The 25905-nt window shown below is 50.2% G+C and overlaps 1 protein-coding gene across 1 annotated transcript in view; it reads right to left on the bottom strand.

The window, feature by feature from the left end:
• The window catches only part of RPH3AL (rabphilin 3A like (without C2 domains)), a 104530-nt gene extending 83843 nt beyond the window's left edge, over positions 1-20687 (bottom strand). The window contains 3 exon segments of the mRNA XM_082370776.1: positions 2322-2465; positions 7603-7714; positions 20589-20687. Of these exon segments, the coding sequence (XP_082226902.1) occupies positions 2322-2465; positions 7603-7714; positions 20589-20658 (326 nt within the window). The 5' untranslated portion in view covers positions 20659-20687.
• Between the last annotated feature and the right edge of the window lie 5218 nt (positions 20688-25905).

The raw sequence follows: 25905 nt of genomic DNA, 5'->3' as shown, positions 1-25905 counted from the left end.
CTCTGAGGACATGTGAACTGGGAGGTAAAGGATGACAAGGACCAAACACGTGAAGAGCTGGGGCAGCATCCCAGGCAGAGGGAACAGCAAGTACAAAGAGCGAGGCCCTGGCGCATTAGGATGGTGAGAAGGCCAGGGGGGCTACAGTGACTGGGATGAAGGAGGCTGGAGGGGTGAGGAGGGGCCAGATTACACGGGGTTTGTAGGTTGGATTGGTCTTTGAAGTTTGGATTGTTTTCTAAGATCAACGCGAACCCACTGAAGAGTTTTAAGTAGAGGAGTGATCTGACCTCAGTGACATTTCTAAAAGCTCCCTCCAGCTGTTGTGAGAAGCTGGGATTACAGGGGGAGTCCGGTGAGGAAGCCGGCAGGAGGCGGCGGGAGGTCTGGGGAAGGAGGACGGAGAGCAGGACGGGATGTATTTCAGAGTCATCGTGGATGGATTTGGGGGAGGAGAGGTAAGAGAAAGATCCAGGATGGAGTAGAGGCTTTTGGCTTAAGCACCTGGGTGGACAGAGAAGCTAGAGGGAGAAAGAGAAAGAGGTCCTCTTTGAACCCCGCTGGGTCCTGGATAGGTGCCTTCCCTTGAGTCCCACGGCCCCTCAGCCCACCGTGACCCCTGTTTCATGACAACCTGTCATACAACACTGCCACGCCCACAACACGCGGCCACTTCTGCTTCTGTTTCGTTGGCCGCTGTGTCTCCAGTGCCCAGTGGATTCCCAGTGAACATTCTTGAATGCATGGAAGACAGGGTGTGGGTACGTTATGTCCTGTAACTCTCACAACCGCCCAGCGCAGCAGATGCTGCTTCCCCCCCACTTTAAAGGTGAGAAGATTGAGGCTCCGAGATGTGAAGTCACTTGCCAGCGTTGCACACTCCTCAGAGGTAGAGCCAGGGCCACACTCAGGCCGCCCCAAGTCTCATGGCAACTCCACCCTCTCCCCTGGGGTGATCAGGCCCTGCCTGGGGGCCAACGGAGGGCAGACTGGGCGCCGAGGCTGCCTCTGCCCACCTGCTGGCACTCCTGACTTCCACAGGAATCACCGTCCCTCTTCCAGGGACCTGCAGGGTTCCAGGAGCAAAGCCGAGTTCAGCCCTGGCCTGACCCACTTGTTTTTGGGGGACCCCCTCTCCGTACAGCCCTGTGACTCCCACTCATGGAAACACACAGGATGCACCTCCTCCTTCTGAGATGATTAGCTGCCTCCTGGGCCATTCCTGCCCCAGCCAAACCCAGCGCTCACAGCCAGGGCCAGACGACGTGAGCGGCACAGGGAAGGCAAAGGTGGCAGCCCAGAAGGATGGGGGGGGGTGCAAATGCTTCCCACAGCTGCGGGGAGCCCACGGGGGACACCCCTCACCAGCTCCCAGCACGCCCTCCTGGGGGAGCCGGAGGGGTGTGGTGCTGGCCCATCAGTCATCGGCACAGGCACCTCGGAGACCTGCAGAGCCTTGCAGGACCCTCGGGCTAGGCCTGAGAGAGGGAGGGGCCCCAGCCAGGTGTGGTGGGGAGAAAAGAGCAAAAGACAGTTAGTCTGTCAGATACAAACCCTTTTTGTAATGAAATGGTAGTAATACGTCAGTGTTACGGAGGCACAGACAACAAACTGTTTGGACAGCAGTGGTCTTTGTAGTGGTGCTTTCACTTTCTAGAACTGTGCATTTCTACAATGTCTGACTTTTTTAAAATGATCATCTATTTAATAGAAAAAGATAAATAGAAAAAGAACAAGGAGACCAGAATCAAATTAATTCCTGCCAGTGCCCCTGCATTTATGTTTTCCTCCTTGTGCCTGCCTGTGTTTTTCAGATTGTCTAGGAAGTATGAATTGCTTTTGTAATTAAACAAAAAAAAAAAGACACAACAAAACTGAAGACTATGTAGTAGACAGCTCTGGATGCCGGAGGCCGGAAGAGCTTAGAATAAGCTGGAGAGCGGCTCCTGTTGGTCTTTGATGGGAGAACCCACAGTTCAGCCTCCATGTCAATCCCTCCCCTGGCTGAACCACAGGGACCCTCCTTTGTGCAGAGCTAAACAGACCTTATTGTGTTTGATGGCACTCATTCATCCTCCCCACAGCCTGGGGCCCATACATCAGCCGCTATCCCCATCTTACAGAGGGGTATACTGAGGCTTGGACAGGCTGGGTTAGGAATCCGCACACCAGGGGTGTTCAGGCAGAGCTGACTCACTCCCAGTGAAAAGCTGGAACTAGGAGCCAGGGCGCCAGATGCCCAGCCCACTGATCTGGCACTAAATGCCCTTGCTTCCCTCTCCACGGCCTCACTCCTACCCCATCTTGGGGGCAGCCCTTACCCGATTCTCTGCTGTTCCAGGACGTCAAGCCGCTCAGCCCTCTGGATGACCTGCAGGATGGCCTCCACCTCGACTGGGCTGAGGCACTGGCTCTTCCTCTGCTTCTCTGTCTGGTAGGTGTGCACAGACCAGCCTGTCTGCAGCCTTGAGAGAGAACAACACAGAAGTTCAACCCCAGTGCAAACCGGCATCCCCGCCACATCCACAGAGGTCCCCTGAGCACAGTCTGTGTGTCAGGGGCAAGGGGTTCGGACACCAGCCTCCAAACGCTGCCTCTGCCACCCACCAGCTCCCGGGTCCCACAAGGATAGCAGCACCCCCTTAGCACCTCGGGGGGGTTGGGGGGAGACAGGAGCATGGAATGTGCAGAAGGCCACGGCCACAGCATGGGCGGTTTCAAGGGAACAGCACAGAAGATGACCAAGAGAAGAATGAACACCCGGATCTGAGTTGTACAAGAAAGTGAGATGGAGTTTATTTACTATGGGACAGGAAAGACTGGTCATTAGGTTAAAAACAAGCACTGAGGGTAAAAGGATATTCACGCAGCATTCTGAAAGCTAGAGGGATCCAAGGCAGGAGGGTAACAGCAGCACAGGAGGGGCGGTGAGGGCTGGCCAGGGCGGCGAGGCAGGGCTGGGGCCCGGCCCAGAGCCCCAGGACTGAGGGGAAGAACGCCAACCCTTTCTATTTTTCTGGATGGTGAGAGTGGCAGCAGTGGACCAAGCCCCAACTCCCTGCCCTGGGGCCCAGCTTCTCCCAGACTTCCTGTGCCAGGTGGTGGGAACACAGAGACGGACAAGGTGGCAAGGTCACTGCCCTCCAGAACTACAGTATTCTGGGGGAGACAGATGCCCGATCAGTTATAAAACTATTTATTTACTGAAAAATTTGGAGAGCGATTCATTCAATACCTATTTATTGAGCATCCACTGTGATGCCAGGCTCGCCAGGTGCTGGGACGAGCCACTGGGCAGGCCACGCAGGTGGGCGTGAGGAGGATGTACAAATAAGGGGAATTGACCCAGGTAGGGGAGCAGCTCTAGAAGGGCTCCCCTAAAGAAGCGGCAGCAGGCAAGAGATTGTGACACAGGATGCAGGGCAGGAAGATGAGGGTGTGGATGCCTTCCTGGTGGTTCCCTGAAACGGATGGACACTGGTGGTCTCACGTCACCACCCGGTCCAGCTCTTGCATCCAAGCACTGCCGACACTGTATAAGTTAGGAGAGCTAAAAAGCATGTCCTTTCTCTGTGAGTAGAGAGAAAGCCATCCCAGGCTGGTTAAGGTGAAGGACTCAGATTCTGAAGTCCAATGGATGGTCTGATCTTATGGCTCTGTCCCTTCCCAAGTACGAGAACTTGGACAGCTGCTCATCCTTGATTTCCTGATCTGTCTCTTTAAGGGATGCCAGGAAGATGAAATAAGGAGGGTATATAAAGTGCCCTGTACATAGCAAAGGCCCAGTTGCTTAATAAGTGGCAGTTAGTGATGATTTTTGTAATGATCATGGGTGAGACCATTAGGAACAGCTTAACCAAAGAGGTAGCATTTGTGCTGGGTTTTGCAGGATGAATAGGAGCTCCCCCCATGGAAGCAGGGAGCTGGCATTCAGGCAAAGGACACTGAACGTGCAAAGGCATGAAGGCATAAAGTAATGTGCTGCATTGGAGAGATCCGGACTTCTAGACTGTCTATTTCTCCAATTAAAAAAAAATGCCTTGGTACAAACTACTATGTACAAATAAAAAAGCTACAAGGATATAGTGTACAGCACAGGGAATATAGCCAAAAATTTTTACAGTAACTTCAAATGGAGTATAATCTATAAAATATTGAATCACTATGTTGTACACCAGAAACTAATATAATACTGTAAATTGACTATACTTCAATTTAAAAAAATACCTTGCCCTAGACTAATACTTTTTTAAGTGACCCTCACAGAGCTGGGGAAAGCAAAGAATGGGAACGGGCCAGGACTGGCGGGGGCAGGAAGGGAGGCCAGGCCTTGGAGTGGGCAGGGGTACACATTCACCTGTCCTCTGTGCACTGGGCAGACTCAGGGCGTTTTGGTCTCCAAAAGGGACCCTCCCCCGCCCCACCCTTCTGGTTTTCTCCGTCTGAGCATTTCAGGGACACTGGCGGTTGGTGACTGGCCAGGGGGAGGAAAATTGTAAAACAGAGCCCCCAAGCTCAGGGGCACCCCACCTCCACCATGTGAAAAAGGCAGGCCAAGGAACACGGAGGTGGGAAGACGCCAGCACAGCTACCCGTCCTGGTGGGCACAACGCCTACACAGCCCAGGGCCGGCCCAGGGCGCTGCGGACCTCCTCCCCCTGGACCCCCGTCATCCTGCAAGGCAGGCCTCCCCATCTCTCAGAGGAGGAAAGAGGCAGAGTGCAGTTAGATGGCTTTCCAAAGGCAAGGTGGAGGTCAGCACGCTTCCTGGCCTGGCGAACTTACATCCAGCGGCTGCCGACAGCCACGCCAGGCTCTCCCAGGGCAGCCTCCGAGCCTCCTTTTCTGCCTGCCTCTCACCCACAAGTCCCGACAGTTTACATCCTCTCATTCGACCTCCTTCCCAGGCTCACTACTCCTGGCCAGTCAGGCCCTGACTCCCGCTTACGGCCACAGCTGCCACCAAGCATCTTGCCCACGGCAGGGCACCTCCACACAGCCAAAGGAGGCCGACTCAAGGCTGCCAGACGTAGACGGGGCTGCAAACCCTGAGGAAGAAACTTCAGTGGCGCCCAGAGCCCATCTGTATGTCCCCTCACACAGTGTACATCGCCATCAACTGCTCCTGCTTCCCTTGTGTTCCGGGCTGCATGCTGTCTCCAGGCCTTTGCTCAGGCTGTGCCCTCCACCCGGGGTGCCTGCCCCTCTCCCTAAACCCCCTTTCCACTGGTTCACTCCTGTTCCTTTTTAGGACATCTTTTAGATGTGATCTTTACAGGAGGCTTTTCCTAGATCCCCTCCAAGACGATTTAAGAGTCCACTCTCGGAGTTCCCTAAGGCCTGGGCAAAGCTCCACCACTAGGCTTAAACATTACTACAAGGCAAAGTGGGACCTTCTGTCTTGCCCTTTAGAATGTAAGTCCCAAGGATCAGGCCCTGCCCCATCTGGCCCCTGCCCACCTCTCCATCTTCCTTCCATGCCATTCACCCCCTCGCTCTCTGCATTCAAGCCACAGTTGCCTCCTGCCAGGTCTTCTACATGCCATGTTCCTTCTACCTCAGGACCTTTGCACCTGCCGTTCCTTCTGCCTAGATGCTCTTCCCCCATATTCCCATCTAATATTTACCCCTCCCCCAGGATTCAACATAAGCATCACACTCTCAGGGAAGCCTCCCCCAAATCCCAGATTGTTAGCACCTCCCCTTCACTGGACTGCCTGTTTCCACCTTCAAAGCAGCTGCACAAGGGTAATTATGTGTATCATGCTCACTCCTCCCCATCAGTGCCTTAAGACAAAGGACCATATTGGTCTTGTTTACTGCGGCACAACAGTCCTGGCACATAGTAGGGGTTTAGAAAATGTCTGATGGTGGCTGGAGGATAGGAGGACAGACCTGAGCTGGAGCCAGGGAAAGTAACCTCCCCAGGCCTCACAGAGGCACAGCGCCTGGCTGCGGGGATTTGTAACACTCTCCTTTAAGGAGCCTGGCATTACAAGGCAGCACACCCCGGGGAGGAGATAAAAGCATTTACTCTTCTAAAAGGTGCTACGGGCTTCCCTGGTGGTGCAGTGGTTAAGAATCCCCCTGCCAATGCAGGGGACACGGGTTCGAGCCCTGGTCCAGGAACATCCCACATGCCGCGGAGCAACTAAGCACGTGCGCCACAACTACTGAGCCCGCGTACCACAACTACTGAATCCCATGCACCTAGAGCCCGTCCTCTGCAACAAGAGAAGCCGCTGCAATGAAAAGCCCGCACACCACAATGAAGAATAGCCCCCCGCTCGCCGCAACTAGAGAAAGCCCACACGCAGCAACAAAGACCTAACTCAGCCAAAAATAAATAAATAAATAAAAGGTGCTACAACAGCTTCTGGCTGCTGCTGAGCACAAGACCAGGTCATGGAGAACCAAAGGGAATGCCGGCGGGATCACCAGGGGTCACACTGGGCCCTCCTACAAGAGCACAGCTCTCGCCAGCTCCTCGCATCCAGCCACGGAGGACGCATCATCTCGCCTGGTGTCAGAGGAGAGAGGGAGAGAGGACGGTTTCACCCCTGGTCTCTCCCCCACAGAGGCCACACGGGGGCTAAAAGAGCCAAGCCATTCCAGTGAGCGGGACAAATTAACTGTGGTGCAGAGTCCTGCAAATCACACAGGACTCCACTCTTCTTGGGCATTTCAGATTAATTTTTCTGTCCTCTTTTGATGTTTCAGCTCTGTCCCCTGCAGGCTCACAATGTTTAATTGCAAATTTCTTGAACTTGGTCCCACTTGGGAAACGCTGGCTCCTGTACCCAGCACGATTTGACAGATGAAGAGGCGCTCTTGGGTTTATTTGACCCCAGGGACCCCCAACTCCCTGGAGGGACAGGAAGAGACTAGAAGGCTGGAGAGGCATCTGGGAGCCCCTGGTCTCCAGCCACGGAGGGGGGCAGTGGGTGGAGATGGGCTGATGTAACTACAGCCCAGGGGTCACCAGGCTGAGAGATAACAGGAAAACTGGGGGCAAACCAGAACAAGAGAGACCCTGACACGAGCATGGCAGAGACCTGGGATGCTTCAAGGCTGGTTGTGTGTTTCAGCCCAGAGGGCAGCTCTTCATAAATTAGACAAGCCTTTGGCCTGTCAACTCAACTATGAAGTGGGCGCTCAACTATGAAGTGGGCATCCAGAGATCAAAGGCTCCCCGCTGCCAGGGACTCAGGGACTGAAGGCTCAGTGATGGGGGATTTATACTCCTAACAGAAAAGGTAAAGGAAGTGGCCTGGTTCCCTGGAGCCTATTGTGATCGAAAGAACATAGGCATGGGGTCAGATGGACCCAGGGGAGTCCCAGCCCTGCCACTCACAAGGTGGGTGAGGACCTCAGCCTCACTGTCCTCATCTGAGAAATGGGAATACATTCCATACGGCAGTTAAATGAGTGAATGGCTGTTAGGCGCCCAGCTCAGCGCCAGGAGTGTGGTGTGTATTAGACGGGCACTTGTCTCCAAACTGCTCTTTCTGGGGGCCTGGGATTGAATCTTGTTAAAGAAAGGAGGGGAACTAGGAGGTGGGGAGGGAAGGGAGGGCTCGGCCAAGCCTTAGAGGTACTCACTTGGCTCGCAGGGCAAGCTGCCGATCATTGGGGCAAACCCACTGATCATTCCCACTGCCGAAGATGGTGTCGGCCATGACTTGGAACACCCAGCCAGGGTGTGGAGTCACATCTGAGGGGAGAAGAGGGAAGAAGAAAGAGCATGTCATTGGCTGGGGTACAGACGGCAGACAGGGTCCCTCAGACACCCAAAACCGGTACTTCCAACCTATCCCTGTCCGTTGCCGGCCCCTGCCCCATCCCCACCCCGTCCCCGAGGATGTCTGGAATCTCACCAGCAGAATCACTCCTCCAGCTAAATGCTATTCCCTCAAAGCTCCTCTTTCAAAAGACTCGTGATTCTGGGAGGGGTAGCTAGGTGGATCACGCAGCTAAGTGACAAGGTTGGACTTGACTGGCAGGATGTCAAAGGGACAGAATCGGAAAGGAGAGAAGAGGCACACCTCAGCAGTTTTCAACTTAGCGGGCAAGCCCCAAGGGCGTTTGATCCCTGCACCCTCCAAGTACTACCCCTGCTTTACTTCACGGGGACCACAATGAAAACGGCCCCCTTGGGAATCCTGCAGGGAGGAGACCCTGCTCCAGCGCTTGCTGGTGGCTTAACTTGTGCAGCCTAGCTTAGCTGGCTTTCTCCTTGCCACCAACGATGTGCATTGGTGGGGAGAGTAAGGAGGGGAAGAGAGAGGGATGAGTTTGAGGGAATCCCAATCCCAGAGCAAAGACGAGGGGCAGTACTGAGTTATCCACACTCCCCTGGTCTAATCCCCTCCAGACCAGTGGTTCTCAAACACAGGACTCCTTTACACTCCTAAAAATCACTGAGGTTGGAAATTAGTCTGGCAGTTCCTTAAATGTTACACAGAGTTACCATAAGACCCAGAAAGGACTCTGAAGTATAAACACAAGAGAACAGAAAACATATGTCCACACATGAAATTGTACATGACTATTCACAGCAGCATTATTCATAATAGCCAAAAAGTGGAAACAATTCAAATGTCCATTAACTGATGAATGGATAAAATGTGTACAATGAAATACTGTTTGGTCATAAAAGGGAATGGAGTACTGACACAGGCTACAACATGGATGAACCTTGAAAATACGCTAAGTGAAAGAAGCCAGTTACAAAAGACCACATATTGTATGGTTCTATTTATATAAAATGTCCAGAATGGGCAGATCCATAGAGACAGAAAGTAGATTAGTGGTTGCCAGGGGCTGGGGGTGGAGGGGAGGGAGGAATGGGAGTGACTGCTAACGGGCTCAGGGTTTCTTTTTTGGATGATGAAAATGTTCTGGAATTAGATAGTGGTGATGGTTGCACAACTTTGTGAATTCACTAAAACCACTGCACTGTTCCCTTTAAATGTCTGAATTTTATGGTATGTGAACTACATCTCATTAAAAAATTCTATAAAAAAATTCTTGAGAACTCCAAATGATATGGGCTATATCTATTGATATTTACCATATTAGAAATTAACACTGAGAAAAAATTTTAATTGTCAATTCATCAAAAAATAATAAACCCATGAGATGCTCACATATTTTATTTAAAAACTATATTTTCAAAACAAAAACAGTTAGTGAGAATAATGGTATTGTTTTGCATTTTTAGAAATCTATGTAATGTTTGGCTAAACAAAAGTCAGTAGTCAGTTTCATATCTGACATTTCATTCAATCTTTTGTGATATGTAGATTTGCTAAAGTACATGAAGGACATCTAGACTCTCACAGATACATGCTATAGCTGGGAAAGGGTGGAGTATTTTAATAGCCTTCCCAGATAATTGTGGACATTCTTCTTTCATACTGTACCCAAACTCAACAGATGGTAGTTTCTTAAAGATTAGTTCCAATGTGGCATTCATGCCAATGAACTTTTCACCTGTATAGTTGTGAGAGAACTTGACCAAGCGTATTATTATTATTATTAAAATAGTTTTTACTTTGTGGACCCCCCAAAAGGCGTTGGGAACCCCCAGAGATCCCTGGACCGTGGTTTGAGAACTGTTGTTCTAGACCAATGTCACCTATTTCTGTGATGACCAGCAGGGGGCAGCGTGCAGACTGCAGCTAACTGACCCACTCAGGGACCAAGTCCACTACCTTCACCACACTGGGCTCTCTATTCCACTCGGCTGATCCAGGCACCCACTCCCCATTGTCAGCCACCTTGAGAGCGAGACCTGAGTTAACCCAGGCCCCAAAGAGTCACGTGTGGAGTCCCCATGGCCAGGCCCAGTGCTGGGAGGGCTGCTGGTGCCCCTGTCACCAAAGGCCTCCTCACATTTAAAGTCTTGACCTTCTCCCAAAGGAGACTCACATCCAGTCCAGGAAAACACAGGTGGGCTCAAAAATGACACGCTCATCAAACAACTTTAAACCAGTCCCATTTCAGCTACGATTTGTTTTGCTGTTTTTTTAAATAAGTTCTGTTATCTTGTGAATAGCGCAGTCACACTGCTGCACGGGTGTGAAAAGCGTTACTCTGTTCCAAGTAAACATTTAAAACACACTCATCTCAGTAGCCCTGTTTCCTTATTATTTTTAAAAAATATTCTGGGAGCTTCAAGAAATGGAAGTGATGGGGTGTCCCTAACGGGGACAGGCTGTGCCCAGGGTTAACTAGGTGTCCATCACCTCATAGGCACTGCCATTCCTGCCGTGGCCTGCAGGGGGCACCGTGTCTCGGACCACTGCTCCCAGCGCTAGAAGGCCCTGAGCCTTCCTGCCCACCCTGCTGCAGCTGGGTGCAGTGAGTATGCAGGTGGCCCCTCTGCTCTGCCAGGCACCCTCACAAAAGCAGGGATGCACCAGTGGTGACCCAGAGGGAGGGGCAAGCCGGGGAATCTCAGGGTGGGAATTCCATCATCTGCAGAAGCTTCGGAACCAAAAGGGAGTGGAGCTGAGCCGGGGGAGGAGGTGGGAAGAAAGAAGGGACCCTGTGCTCTCATGCTCGAACCTTCACCTCCTTTACAGCGGGACAGGTAGGGACGTCCAGGAGACAGCAGCAAACACAGGTGGAGAGGCACAGCACCTCACTGCCCCAAACACATCACCCCCAGATGAACCTCTAAAGAATGAACTTCTTTTGTCCCCTTTGGGTCACTTCTTTTTTTTTTTTTTCTTTTTTGATGTGGACCATTTAAAAAGTCTTTATTGAATTTGTTACAATATTGCTTCTGTTTTATGTTTTGGTTTTTGGCCGCAAGGTATGTGGGATTTTAGCTCCCTGACCAGGGTTCAAAACCATACCCCCTGAATTGGAAAGCGAAGTCTTAAACACTGGACCGCCAGGGAAGTCCCTGGGTCACTTCTTAGGGGGCCAGAGTTTTGGGATCACTGACAAGAGAACCCCCAAACTTATATTTATCTGTCCTCTGACCCATCTGAGGTCTATTCCTTTTCTTTGCTTTGTTTTTTTAACTCGAGCCAAAATGACTCTGCAACCACCCACAGGATCTGTTCTGTTCTTCATCAATCTAATTATTTTTTGTTGGGCAGAAGAGAAGAGAATGAGGATGAGAGACTGAGAAAAGGTCACACCTATGCGGGTCTGCTAACCCTTAACCAATACTACTTTTTCTGCATCAGGTCACCTTGCGCTGTAAGTATGAAGGGAAAGGTTTCGTGGCAGTGAGGATGACTCAACTAGGAGAGAAAAGACCTGGAAAGTCTGGCTTTTATGCAAACTTACTGGAAGACCAGGAACAATCAGTTATTTTCCCTGGGCCTCAGTTTTCCCATCGGTACCCGACGGAGCTGAGACAGACAGGCTGGAGGGATTGCCCTGGGCAATTCCAACAGATTCCCACCCGCCGAGTTGCAGGAGGGAGGCAGGGATAGCAGGCGGGGGACTGGAGAAGGATCCTGGGGTGGGAGGTTGGTCGCTGCTCCAACCTGGTGGGGGGATCTGAGTCCCCACCCCAGCCTGGTCCCCAGGGCAGGGAGGAGGAGGCATCCTGGGTCCCCCACCCTTCTCGCTTCTGGAGCTTTGAGGAAGATGAGCCCACGGAGCCAAACACCTCAGAGAGGTCCAGGGAGATGAGAGATGTCCCCTCCCGGGGCCTGGGGCCTTGGGCACTGGTGGCAGGGTCTTCGACGATGGTAAGCTCACGGCTGAGCATGTCCACAGCAGTGGCTCCGAGCAAGAACTCAGGCCCCGTCCAGGGACTGCGGTGCCTGCCCCGGGCTGTGGCTGGCACCTCGGAAGGCACAGCTGTCCCTCGCCCACACGGAGCAATCTCGGGACAGGTGGTGGGAGGGGAAGGGCAGCTTGGGGAAACATGTCTTAGGAAACTGCCAACAGAGTCAGCTTAGGTTCCCCAAACCTCTGCAGTCTGAGCTGGCTGCCAGCTCCTCGCCTGCCAGTTGGCCCCTGTCCCCGGCTTCCCACACCCCGCCTTCTGCCAAGCTGTGTGCTCACTACCACCCAACACACCTCCTGGGCTCTGCTCCACCTCCAGCGGGGACCTCGAGGAGGAGCAGGGCAGGAGATGCCCTTCCCAAGGTCCAGGCCCTCTTAAGAGCTGGGTCCTTCAAACTTCCAAGAGCGGTCCACGTGAGCGGAATACGGACCGCACCCTTGTACTGACACACTTCGATCTGTCCTGGACAAAAATCAGATGATGAGGTGACTTCCCTGGTGGCACAGTGGTTAAGACTCCGCACTCCCAATGCAGGGGCCCCAGGTTCAATCCCTGGTCAGGGAACTAGATCCCACATGCATGCTGCAAATAAGAGTTCACATGCCACAACAGAGGAGCTGGCAAGCCGCAACTAAGACCCGGAGCAACCAAATAAAGAAATTTAAAAAAAAAAAAAAAAAGAATGGGATTTTTGCATAAGAGAGGTATAGATCCAATTTGGAAAAAAAAAAAAAAATCAAATGATGAGGGACCAAAACAGGGGCTTAAAGAAGGTAAGTAAAAAACAGGAAGGCGAACCCACACATTCACAAGTGGAAATGGCCCGGAGCCTGGAGGGGGGCAGAGGCAGCAGGGTCTGCAGGCGGAGGGCTGCATGGGGGCTCTGGCCTTGCTCTAAATGAGGGGAGAAGCGGCACCTGGGGCCTGGCCTGTCTCGGAGGTCCTTCCAGCTGTGAGAGGGAAGAGGCCGAAGGATGGGGGGGGGGTGTGCGTGTGCGCACACGTGTTTGTGGGCTCCCTGGGGGGCCTGCATCCTCTCTCCATCCCTGCACAGGGCCGGCTACAAAGTAGGTGTTTAGTGAATAAACTGCAGTGGAGCTGATTTCATCAGACAAATAGCCTTTCCCAGACAAGCAGGAACTCAGACAACACGCCAGACACGCTCGGAGCAGGGCTGGGCTCTCACTGTGTTCTGTGGCGTGTTCACCCCCAGGCAGTCTGTTCCTCAGGATTCCCCACGTGGTAGTCAGCGCCCAGGTGCTCCGGCTGAGCCACCTCCCTGCAGAGGGGCCCACCAGGGCCTCTGGGTGCCGCCTGCACCCCGCTGGGCGAGACAAGCTGAGCAGCACCCTCCCCAGCGCTTCTAAACCCTGCAGCACAAGGGCTCAGGGGACCCTTGGGGGGACAGAATCACAAGTTGCCTGGTGCTGGTTTCCTGAGAAAATTCCTAGGGGGTAGGGGTTTGTGAGCCCCAGGAAACTTTCAAGGCAGATCTATGAAAGCGAACATTCTTACAGGGAGATCAACTCTCCTCTCCTTAAACTCAAAAGCATGTCACCCTGGCATTAGTTGCTGCAGGCAAATGATGGAGTCACAGCCGACTCCACTGGGCAACAGTCAAAATGCAAGCTCCTGTGGTCTCTCCCGGGCACTGCTGAATATGCACCCTAAACGCACTCAGCACCCACCCCCAGATGAAGACTCACCATCTTCGTGTAAGATCTTCCCATGTTTTCCTAGGTGTCTCATACAGATTTTAAATAAAATTGGGTTCTTAACTACACACGCTGTTTGCTCTGCTTTCTTATCATACTGCACATTCTCACCTTATTGAAAGTCCTCAAAAACATGATTCTTAATTGTAACTTAGTATTCTGGATATATTTTATCACTTTCCTCCTGGGGGAGGCACACAGATTGTTTCCAATTTTGTTCTATTATATTCAGCCCTAAAATGGATATCCTGGGACATAAATCTTTGTGCCCACTTCTGATTATTTCCTTAGGATAAATTCCCCAAAGGGAAAGGAAATGTATTTTTTTTTGAAATGCACCTCCAAAGCGCGTCTAGAATCATTCACTACAAAAAGTTCTGCTGCAGGCAGCTGTGTCCCGTCAGCCTCATGTGGACTTTTGTATTTTCAAACTCAGAACTCAGAGATGGAAGAATCTGTCTGTAAATCTCCAACAAGTTGCTTTTAATAATGTGTACAGTCCTAATCACTAAAAAAAAAAAAAAAAAAAAAAGACCTCTTCTCTACAAACATTCAAGTCTACTTAAAAGAAGGCTTCTCCCTCTTAATGCACTTTGTGGGCTTAGAATCTGGTGAAGCCACACCGGCCTGAGAGCCTGGTGACCCGGTGGTCAGGTAACACCTCGCCAGCCGAGTTCTCTCTACAGAGGGCTGGGGTCTCCACCTCCACACAGGCCCGCAGAGAAGATGAAATGAAAACACAAGCCTGTAACCTCCAAAGAACAGCTCCCATCATTACTAACCCAGGAAAACACTGCTGTTTGACCCAACCTTCCAAATCTTACAGTCTCTTTAACACAGCCTGGAAAATGTTTCTAGCCTGCAGCTGTCTCTGAGATGTATCAGATTCTGAAAAAGATACCGGAGGGCAAAACAACCTGCCCCTCGAGAGGATCACACCCACGCACAGAGGCTCTGCCCTGCCTACAGGACCACAGGGACAAAGGCAACTAGCAAGCAAGGAGAGCTCCTCATGGCCCGCACCTCCTCCGGGTGGGGCTCTCTTTCCACCTTCAGACCCTGGTGTTTTCACCTCCTTGGTTTTATTTCAGGGAAACTTTCACTGGTACATACAACTGAGCCATGTCTGACGCCCCAGGCTGGGATGTGAATGGAAGAGCTTTCATGGAACCGTAGGGTCTGACCTTGTGGCAAGAGCAGAGATGATACAGGGAGAACAGCGAGAAAGAGGCAGGGGGGATGGAAGGGCTGCAAGGAGCCGCAGGGTCTAGGAGCGGACACCACGTGCAAAGGCAAACACAAGTCACCAACAAGTGCAGGACGCCGGGTCCAAACAGCCACTGAGAGAGGACAAAAGTGCATCTTTCCACACAGGTGCAGGTGGGTCTTCTGGGAGCGGATGAACCAGGATGAAGGAGACATGAGGCCCAGCCAAGAGCAGCAGCCATCCCACAGACTCAGAAACAATAAAGAAATGTTGTAAACCACCCAGTTAGGGAATGGATGTTACGTGGCATTACCATGGCAATAGGTAACTGATACAAATGGCATTTGGTAGACAAAATCCCAACCCTGGCGTCAGTATCCTGCTGAGTCCAAGCTCCCAGAGCTGTTTGGAGTTTGATCTGCAAACTGTGAGCAGTGGAAAAGCCAAAAGGTCAGATGAGGGAGGCAAAACAGGAGACACCAGAAGCAAGTAAAACCCATTCTGTGATCCTTTAGTCATGCCTGCCCTGGGTGTGGGAGGGGAGGGTGGCTGCCCGTTCACTGCTGCCGCTGGGTTTGCCATGCGGACGACTAACTGTGCCTGGGCAGGGGCGGCGGGGGGGCGTGGTGGTGGTCAGGGGGAGGAAATGAGGGTCTAAAGGAGGGAGAAAAAGCAGGGACGAATATAAAAGCATACTGGCCACCCAGCCCGTGCTTCCCGAGGCCTCAACGACACCGCCTAAGAGCCTGCAGTTCTACACCCAGGGTGTTAATATTCCAGGGAACCCTTAGCAACAGGCCCTGACATCTGCTCTGTTACTATGATTCGGGAAACATGATAAGAGCAGCAAGATACGGTGAGCGGAGACATCAATGTTTCCTCCACCTGTCACACTGCACTCGGAGGATGAAAGATTCAGACAGGAAGCCTCAAAGGCCTGTCTGAAACCCGAGGGAACCTCTCTTGGGCTAATTATGCACGAGGCAAGGCTGGAGAGCATTCAGGAGATGAGACAGGAGTCCCGGGGAAGCTACTGCCTGACAAACGTCCCTAGGAGTCACCCTATCAGCGGGCACCGTGCCTGATTTGCTTCCTTGGGTGACTTCTCTCCCCCTCCCCGTTCGATTCTCCCCCTATCTCTGCCCAGACTCTGGCAAAGCCTTCCCAGTTGGCCTTTGGACCTCCTGGGGCTCACCTCACCCCCTTCACTTGTAGCCAGAGAGATCATCCTTAAAGTGTAGGTCAGACCATGCAATTCCCTTGTTCTAAAACCTTCAATGGCTCCCCAGTGCCAAAGGGAAAAACCCAAGCTGCACTAAGGCCATCCATGATCTGGCCCAAACTATCCCTCCAGTCTCACCTGCCACCACATCCCTCCGCAAGGTCCACACTCTCGTCACTGGGAGCCTGGATGTGTTCTGGCTGCTCAGCTTTGTTTCTGGAAGTTCTCCTGTGACCCGCCTTCCCTGTACACTGTCTACCTGCAGAGGCCCAGCACCAACCCTCTGGGGATTCTCCTCCCCACCGAACCCCAACTCGGAATTGACCCCCTTTGTCTCCCCTCAGCATTTCACTCCACTCTGTGTCCTGGAGCGGGTGGGTCTTTACTTCTGTTAACCCCACGAAAAATGCAGCTCTCAGGACACAGGACACAGGTCCACCTTTACAGAATGAATACTGACCTTCGAGGGTTTACCACAGCCCATGGAATAAAGCCCAGCATCCCTAGCCTAGAATTAAAGGCTGGGCACTGTGACCTCCCCCCGCCCCTTAACCTTCCTCCCAGCCACACGCAGGCCCCTGCACTGAGCAGGTCTCACCTATCCTGCCTCAGGCCCACTCTGCAAAGCAGTTTATACCAACTAAAACTGTGGGATGGACTTCCCTGGTGGTCCAGTGGGTAAGACTCCACACTCCCAATGCAGGGGGCCCGGGTTCAATCCCTGCTCAGGGAATTAAGACCTCGCATGCAGGTCGCAACTAAAAGGGCCTGCATGCCGCAACTAAAGATGCTGTGTGCGGCAACTAAGACCCAACACAGCCAAATAAATAAATAAATATTTTTTTTAAAAAAAAGTTTGAAATCCCCAAAGGGCTCTAATTCTTGAATGGTCAACAGTAGCCCATCGGCACAATGTCACAGTCAATGTTAAAAATGACAAATGACCTGGAAAAGGGTTTACAGCAAGAGTAAGTGCCAGACATGTAGACCACATCATAGACACATTGACAGCACAATATAACAGTCATGGGCCCACAAGGAAAATGCAGAGTTCGTGTGTCAGAGAGTAGGGTTTGGGATTACAGGTGAATTTACTTCTGGAGCATTTTTCTAAGGATGACTTAGGAAGAGTCAAACAAATGAGGGCACCCTACCTGTCCTCATGGCCCACTCAGGTTCCTCCTCTCAGGTGGGGCTCTCTAAGACCCCTCAGCCCTAGCTCAGATTCCTGCAGCCTTTCCTGTCTGTGCCCTGCAAAAAAGCAGTCCATCCTAGACGCCCCAGGGCACATCCCCACTGAGGCACAGGGCTGAGTGTGCTGCTGGCCTCAGAAAGACAAGTGGCACTGCTTTTGTCTTCGTTGCCCTCATTCATTCATTCAACAAACAAGCTCTGAGTGTTGACTCTGCGCCAGGCACGTGCCACATCTCAGCTGGCTGCAGGGCGAGCCGGGGCAGCTCCCTGTACCCCTAGAAGGCCTCACAAGGTGCACAGGTAGAGCCCCACTTACCGCTGCAGGGTCTCCTCCCCGGGGAAGTAAATCCTCACCCCAAACGCCCACTCCAGTGGACCCAAATCCCTGCCCGTCTCTTTGTCTCCCTGAAACTGTTTTCTCACTTCCAGGCTGCAGCAGTACTTGCAGCCTCCAGCTGAAATGAGATGCAAAGCATCCCACTTCGTACCCCTCTCGCTTCAGGTGCCAGCCCTCCGAGTTTAACAGCCACAAGCTCTGCCTACGTGTCCCCAGAGGCACAGCTCACCTCTGTCATTTCTAAAAGGCCTGAAACAGAGCAGGTGGAGGTCCCAGATCAAGACGATCACAGAGTTGACGGCGGCCGACTCCAGGCCAACCAGGCTCCTCAGGCAGGACTCACCCTTGAACACACGGGAAGGAGGGGAGTCTCGTAGGCTGGCTGCCGGGCCCAAAGCAGTGCTCCAGTCCCCATTGGACCACGTGGTATTAGTCTCTGACAGCGGCTGTAACAGGTACCACGAGCTGGGAGGCTTACAACAGTCCTAGAGCCTGGAAGTCCAAAACCGAGATGTGGGCAAGGCCAAGCTCTCTCTCTGCAGGATCCAGAGAAGAATCTGTCTAGAGAAGCCTCTCCCTTAGCTTCTGCTGTTTGCTGGCAATGCTGGGTGTTCCTTGGCTCGTGGCTGCTTTGCGCCAGTCTCTGTCTTCATCTTCACATGGCATTCTTCCCTCTGTGTCTCCACGTGGCCGTCTCCCTGTGTTTCTATCATGTTGGATTAAGACCAAAGGAGATTCCAATATGACCTCATCTTAACTAATTACATCGACAACGCCCCTATTTCCAAATAAGGTCACATTCTGAGGTTTTCGGGGCATTAGGACTTCAACATGTCCCCTTGGGGGACACAGTTCAACCCATAATACATGGGGAAAAGAGAACCCATAGCCCTACTTTGGGGGTGGGGACAGCAGACATGGTGGGCCCTTTCTGTATGCATAGATGTTTAAGCTGGTCTAAAATGCCCCCTGGAGTTCCTGGGTCCTCAGGACCAGGAGAGGGGTTTACATCTAAGACAGGGAGTTGTCATGGTTGATGCAAAAAGTGGATTCAGGAAAACAATCTCCTTTGGTCATTGCTTGTCTTGGGAGTTCTTAACAAGGGAGCCATGAACTTGGATGGGAACAAACTGTATCTTCATTTTCATTAACCTGTAACTGAAATTACCTATTTCCTTTCATTATGAATATAGGCAACACACCAGAGTCATTCTAAAAGTACCTGTGTCTTAGTCATTGGTAGAATCACAGATATTTTCATACCACAATACTGAGCTGCAGATACCTCGAAATATTATTTATGCTCACCACTACTTTAAAATTACAATAGTTATTAGACCTACTGCAAGGCTGTTTACTTAATGATTCAAAAAAGAAGCACAGGGACTTCCCTGGTGGTCCAGTGGGTAAGGCTCCATGCTCCCAATCAAGGGGCCTGGGTTCAATCCCTGGTCAGGGAACTAGATCCCGCGTGCATGCTGCAACTAAGAGTCCTCATGCCACAACTCAGAAGTCTGCATGCCACAACTATGAGCCTACATGTTGCCACTAAAAGATCCCGCACGCCACAACTAAGAACTGGTGCAGCCAAAATAAATAAATAAATTAAAAAAAAAAAAAAAGAAGTACATAGGTTACTGTATCAAAAGCTTGTTTTTAAAAAAAGTATTCTGATAATGATAAGTCAATATAATTGGCATCCTCTGTAATCCTGTTTGTGCATTTAGAGCCATTATTTTGAGAAACATTCCATAGGATTCACCAGACTGTCAAAAAAGAAGTCTGTGGCGGGCTTCCCTGGTGGTGCAATGGTTAAGAATCCGCCTGCCAATTCAGGGAACATGGGTTTGAGCCCTGGTCCTGGAAGATCCCACATGCCGTGGAACAACAAAGCCCATGCGCCACAACTACTGAGCCCACGTGCCAGAACTACTGAAGCCCACGCTCCTAGAGCCCCTGCTCCGCAACAAGAGAAGCCACCGCGATGAGAAGCCCGCGCACCGCAACGAAGAGTAGCCCCCGCTCACCGCAACTAGAGAAAGCCTGAGTGCAGCAACGAAGACCCAATGCAGCCAAAGATAAATAAATAAATTTTTTTTTAATTAAAAAAAACAAAAAAGAAGTCGATGGCACAAAAAATAAAGAACAGGAGATGGAATTGAAACTCAGCTCAAAGGTTACCAGAATAAAATCAAGCCTTCACTGTAAGCAGGTGTCCGTGGCTCGGGGGACTCTGCTCAGAAAATGCCCAAGTCGCCCATCCCAGGGGCTGCCAGGCACCTGGCTTGGGGTGCACACTGAGGGGTGTGAAGGCTATTTGTCTTTTCATGCAGAAATATAAGCCTGTTTCCATCTTAGCAATTTGTGTGGAAAGTCCCAAGCAAACAGAATTTTTGCAAAGGAAATCTGATTTCAGCTCACACCTGCGAGCTGCTTATTGGAGGAGCCCAAGAGAAACCTCTCCGTGAAGCAGAGAAGCCCCTGGAAGGAAGAGAGGCCCACACCCTCTCAGCCAAGCCTCAGGTGTGACGACAGGGTAGTCCTCCGTGTGCTCAGGTCCCGGGAGCGGCGGCCTCTGACAGCCCTGCCAGGATACCAGCTCTAGGCGGCTCTTCTCAGGCTCTGCCAGGTCCTTCAGCCCACTTCTTCCGCCTGCTTCCCCAGAGCCGGGGCGGGGACCCTGGCCCTGGCTGTTTGCATACAGCCAGGAGGCAAGGCAACCCCTGCTGACCTTGCTGCTCTCTGTGGCCAGCTGTCCTCTCTCGTTCATGGAAACACAAACAGACGGTTCCCTGTTCCAGCTCCAAGGTTAAGTACGTGCTGCACAGGTGCCAGCTGTCAACTTCTCTGCACATGCCCTGTTCCTCTGGCAGAGGCTAAGACCCCAAAGAACTGGGGGTGCCCATCACGAACGACCACGGTGAGGACTGCCAAAGACTCAAGCCAGGCAGAGGGCCATCTGAGAGTGAGAGAGGGGATCACCCCCAGAATGTGGCTTGGGACAGAGAAGGTGAGTGGGGAAAAGGCCAAACAGGACCACCGGCATTTTGCAGGTAGTTTTGGAGGCTTTTAGAAGGAGCCCGCACGTGCGCAGCCTGGCCCTGAGCTGCCTAACTGGGAAGGGAAGGCAGCCGACTTTACAGGGCACTGCCTACCTGCCAGGTGCTGGCCACAGGCTGACCAAGTGAAACTCATCACAATCCCAAGGGGATGGCACGCCGTCATCCCCTTCCAGAGAAGAGGCTCGAGACCTGATGCTTGAGAGGTGCAGCCACTCGCTCAAGGCCACGCAGCTGGCTCCTGGCACTTTCTGTCACCCTCTCTGCCCCCAAGGAGCCCCGGCTGCAGCGTGTGACACCTAATGAAAGCAATAAGCCAGGGCGCATTCTCCAAGCCTCTCCCACGCTCCCAGCGCTCAGGAATGTGCCAGGAATTCACAGAAACCGAGACCTGCAGGAACTGGACGAAGAGGAGTTCTGAGAAGGCTCAGAGTTACCTGGGCTGGAGCAGGGCTGGACGTACCGCAGAGGGTGCAGGCTGGCGTGGGTTTCCCAGAGCAGGCAGCCAGTGGCTGGGGTTAGAGGTGTGAGGCCCGGGAGATGGGCAGCAGGTGCTCAAGCTCTGCTGTGCCCCACCTATGCCCACAGGGCACAGTGGCTTGAAGCCACAGGTCTCTGACAGCCCCTTGTTCCCCACCATTCCCACTGCCTGACCCAGGAGCTCACCCAGAGCTCAGTCACCCTACGATCCTAAGTGGTTCCCCTGCATCCTGGCTCCCCGCCCCCCGCCGACCCAGCCTTCCCCGCCACCAGAGGGGCCCTGCAAAGGCCCGGCTCTGCTCAGACACTTCCAAGTCAAGCCCAATGTCCTCACTTGGGAGTGCATGGCCATCCACAGGCTCTACGCCACCTTGCCAAATTTATCTCCAGACAAACAGAAACACTGGGCATCATATCCTGTGACTAAGCCCAGGCCTCCTCCAGGCAGCCCCCCTGCTGCTCCCCAGGCCACACCCATTGCCCCAGCCTGAAGCAATGACTCCCTCCTCGGCACCTCCACAAACACTTTTTACCTCTTCCCAGCACTTCCCAGTTTTGGGTGATTTATGAAAGCGTCTGACCTCGCCTTCTGGACCAAACACTCCCTGAAAGCAGGACAAACCTCGTGCCCAGATGACACTCAAAACACGTGCACCAGAATAGAATTGAGAGTCCAGAAATAAACCCATACATCTGTGATCAACTGATTTTTCAACAAGAGTGTCAAGACCACTCAAGGCAGAAAGAAGAGTCTTTTCAACAAATGGTGCTATGAAAACTGGGCAGCCACATGCAAAAGAATGAAGTTAGACCCTTATATCACACCATTTAAAAAATGGACTCTAAATGGATCAAAGAGCTAGTAAGAGCTAAAACTATAAAGTAAGAGCTAAAACTATAAAGCGCTTAGAAGTTAATAGAGGGGCAAATCTTCACGACCTCAGATTTGGCAGTGGGTTCTTAGATATGAGAATGCAAACCTAAACCACAATGAGATACCCCTTCACACACCAAAAGCATAAGCAACAAAAGAAAAAAAATAAAGTGGATGTCATCGACATTCAAAAATGTTGTGCACCAAAGAACCAATGCTAATCCTAAATGTTTTCCTGAACATACGTCTATTTCAATTTTTTCATGGTATATTTATAGAAAAATATTAAAAGAACAAAGGCTCACCATATACACCTTTTATTAAATTTCATAAACAGCAGAATTATTATTGCTTTCCATCTCTTACTTCCTATAACTTCCCTACTTCTGTAAACCTGATTCAAATTATTGTCCTGATTTTTATAACTCAGGTCTATCTCGGGTGTTCGAGAGAAAAATACAAATGTCTATTAATAAATGTTGCCTTTCAAGATTTTGAACAAACTGGGTGGCTTCGTTGCCTGTACCTTGCTACCCAGGCCCATACAGCCAGCACAACCCACCTTTTTCTCATGGGTGTGAATCTTTAAAGTTGAGTATGTGACTATGTAACCCTGGAAGGTAAGGATGCTACAAAAGCTGCCACTCCGGTCTTGGAAATGTTTTCACCCCTCAAAATGTGTTCACTTGTGCAACAAAAGATAGGTATAAGTATGTTTGTAGTTAAATTGTCTTTAATGCACCCAAACAGGAATAGTTTCAAATGGCCATGTAGAGTGCAATAGAAATGATTCCTAAAATGGAAAAAAAGAAGGTGAAAAGATAACTCACAGAACGGAAAAAAAATATTTGCAAATCATATATCTGATAAAGGGCTAGTATCCAGAAAATATAAAGAACTCCTACAACTCAACAATAAAAAGACAACTCAATTAAAAAATGGGTAAAGGGGCTTCCCTGGTGGCGCAGTGGTTGAGAGTCTGCCTGCCAATGCAGGGGACACGGGTTCGAGCCCTGGTCTGGGAAGCTCCCACATGCCGCGGAGCAACTGGGCCCGTGAGCCACAATTACTGAGCCTGCGCGTCTGGAGCCTGTGCTCCGCAACAAGAGAGGCCGCGATAGTGAGAGGCCCGCGCACCGCGATGAAGAGTAGCCCCCACTTGCCGCAACTGGAGAAAGCCCTCGCACAGAAACGAAGACCCAACACAGCCATAAATAAATAAATAAACAAATTTAAAAAATAATCTGTTTAAAAAAAAAAATGGGTAAAGGACTTGAATAGACATTTCTCCAAGGGAGATGATACACATGCCTAAAAGCACATGAAAAGATGCTCCTCATCATTAGCCATCAGGGAAACGCAAACCCAAACAACAGTGAGATACCACTTCACATCCACTAGGACGGCTATACTTTTAAGAATGGAAAATAACATGTGTTAGCAAGGATGTAGAGAAATGGGAACCCTCATTCATTGCTGGCGTGAACGTAAAGTGGTGCCGCCACTGGGGAAAACAGTTTGACAGTTCCTCAAAAAGTTAAATATAGAATTACAACATGACCCAGCAATTCTAATCATAGGTATATACCCAAAAGAACTGAAAACAGGTTTTCAAACAAAAACTTGTACACAGATGTTCATAGCAGCACTATTCACACTAGCCAAAAGGTAGAAACAACCCAAATGTCCATCAACTGGTGAACAGATAAACAAAATGTGGTGTAACCAACAATGGAATATTATTTGGCCATAAAAAAACCAAGTGCTGACTCATGCTACAACATCTATGAAGCTCAAAAACATTACACTAAAAGAAGCTGGCTGCAAAAGACAACACAGCATATGACTCCATTTATATGCAATGTCTAGAATAGGCAAATCTATAGAGACAGAAAATAGATTAGTAGTTGCCTAGGGCTTAACGGGAAGGAGGACACGTAATAGCTAAAGGATATGGGGTTTCTCTTTGTGGAGATGAAAATGTTCTAAAACTGGCTGTGGTGATGGCTGCTCCCATCTGCGAATATACCAAAAACCACCAAATTGTATACTTTACATGGGTGACCTCTGTGGTATGTGAATTACATCTCAATAAAGCTGTTAAAAAACAAAGCGTGGGGCACAGTGAAGAATGAATCGGGGGTCTGGACAAGGCAATCAGCTACACAGTCTCCAGGGGACAAGGAACTGGCCACTTACATTTTACTGTCACCCTCTGGTGGCCTGGGGACAGATTAACTGCAAATTAACCTCAATAATAAAAAACAACAGATGGTGCATTTGTGAAAACACTGCGGGAGAGGGGCAGGGGAGAGAGAGAGAGAGAAAGCAAATATGGTCAAATGCTAAGAATGACTGAATCTAGGTAGAGGGATTTCTTTATACTGTTTGTCCAGCTTTTCTGTTAGGGTTGAAAACTTTCACAGTAAAACTTCCATAATGAGCTCTCAAAGGCTAAAGCTGGAACACTTTGCACAACAAAATAATAACAGTAGTATTGGATTATAACCCATAAGATAAAATAAATATCCGTGAGTCTTTATGATATAAATAATTGAATAAATATATAAATTAATAGGGAAAGGGGGCAACTCTCTCTTACAGAAGGGCACCAATTAATAAATACAGGCACACCTCGTTTCGTTGCGCTTCACTTTATTGCGCTTTGCAGATACCGTGTTTCTTAACAAATTGAAGGTTTGTGGCAACCCTGCATCTAGCACGTCTATTGGGGCCATTTTTCCAACAGCATTTGCTCACTTTGTGTCCCTGTGCTACATTTTGGTGATTCTCACAATATTTCAAACTGTTTCATTATTATTATATTTGTTATGGTGATCTGTGATCAGTGATCTTTGATGTTACTACTGCAAAAAGATTACAACTTGCTGAAGGCTTGGATGATAGTTTGCATCTTTTAGCAATAAAGTATTTTTTAATTGAGGTAGGAACATTATTTTTTTTTAAGACAAAATGCTATTGCACACTTAATAGACTACAGTATCATGTAAACATAACTTTTATATGTACTGGGAAACCAAAAAATTTATGACTCACTTTATTTCGACATTTGCTTTATCCCAGTGGTCTGGAACTGAACCTGCAATATATCTGTAGTCTGTCTTGTACAGAAGGAATGAAGGGACAGAAGAATCAGCATTAAAACACACCAGTAATAACTGTTGCAGGTTAGATCCATGGATGGACCCTAAAATTAGTAAGCAAAAGTTTGGGGAGAAACAGGACACTTACATAGTCTCAAGGTATCTCCCCTGGATAGTTATTAATTACAAAATAAAAAAGCAGTAACTTTACAGGGGAGAAAGCTGGCAGACACAACCTTAACCAAGTGATCAAGACTAATATCACCAGTGATAAGACATACGGACATCACATCCCTCCTGAAACAATGTACTGAGAAAGACATAACATCGTTTGGGTGGTATTCTTGCCCGAAATGCTAACTGCAATCTAATCATGAGAAAATACCAGACGAATCCAAACAGAGGGACATACTATAAAACAACTGACCAGGACTCTACAGAAACATGAAGGTCATAAACGATAAGGAAAAATTGAGAACGGTCATATTCTTATATGAGATGTTAACAGGGCAAGCAGGGTGAGGGGTATGCAGGAACTCTCTGAACCATTCTTGCAACATTCATGGAAGCCTAAAATAATTCCAAAATAAAAAGCTTTAAAAAGTTTTCATAATTAAAAAGCAGCAGTTTTGATGAAAGGTGTCTATTGTTTGGAATCACATATACCAAGCAATACATGATGTGCTGTGGCCTCGTAGGACGGTGCTGACTGGGGTAACATCCCCTCCCTGCCCAAAGCAGTAGCTGAGGCCCACCCGGGGAAGGTGAGAGGGGACTGAACGGGTGACCGTGAGGGCCCCCACTTCCCCGCATGGGATCTGGGCTGGAGGGGGCAGGAGTTAGTGGAGGAAGGGGTGAGAGTATCTGCCAAGGTCTTTGCTTATTTCTGAGACAAAGGATGACTCCACAAAAGGGCAAGAGGATGTCATCTAGAATTTCCCACAAGTGGCCTTCT

Source organism: Balaenoptera borealis (assembly GCF_965194805.1).
Source record: "Balaenoptera borealis genome assembly, chromosome: 20".
Classification (NCBI taxonomy): Eukaryota; Metazoa; Chordata; class Mammalia; order Artiodactyla; family Balaenopteridae; genus Balaenoptera; species Balaenoptera borealis.
This window is presented reverse-complemented; position numbering and strand designations above follow the sequence as displayed.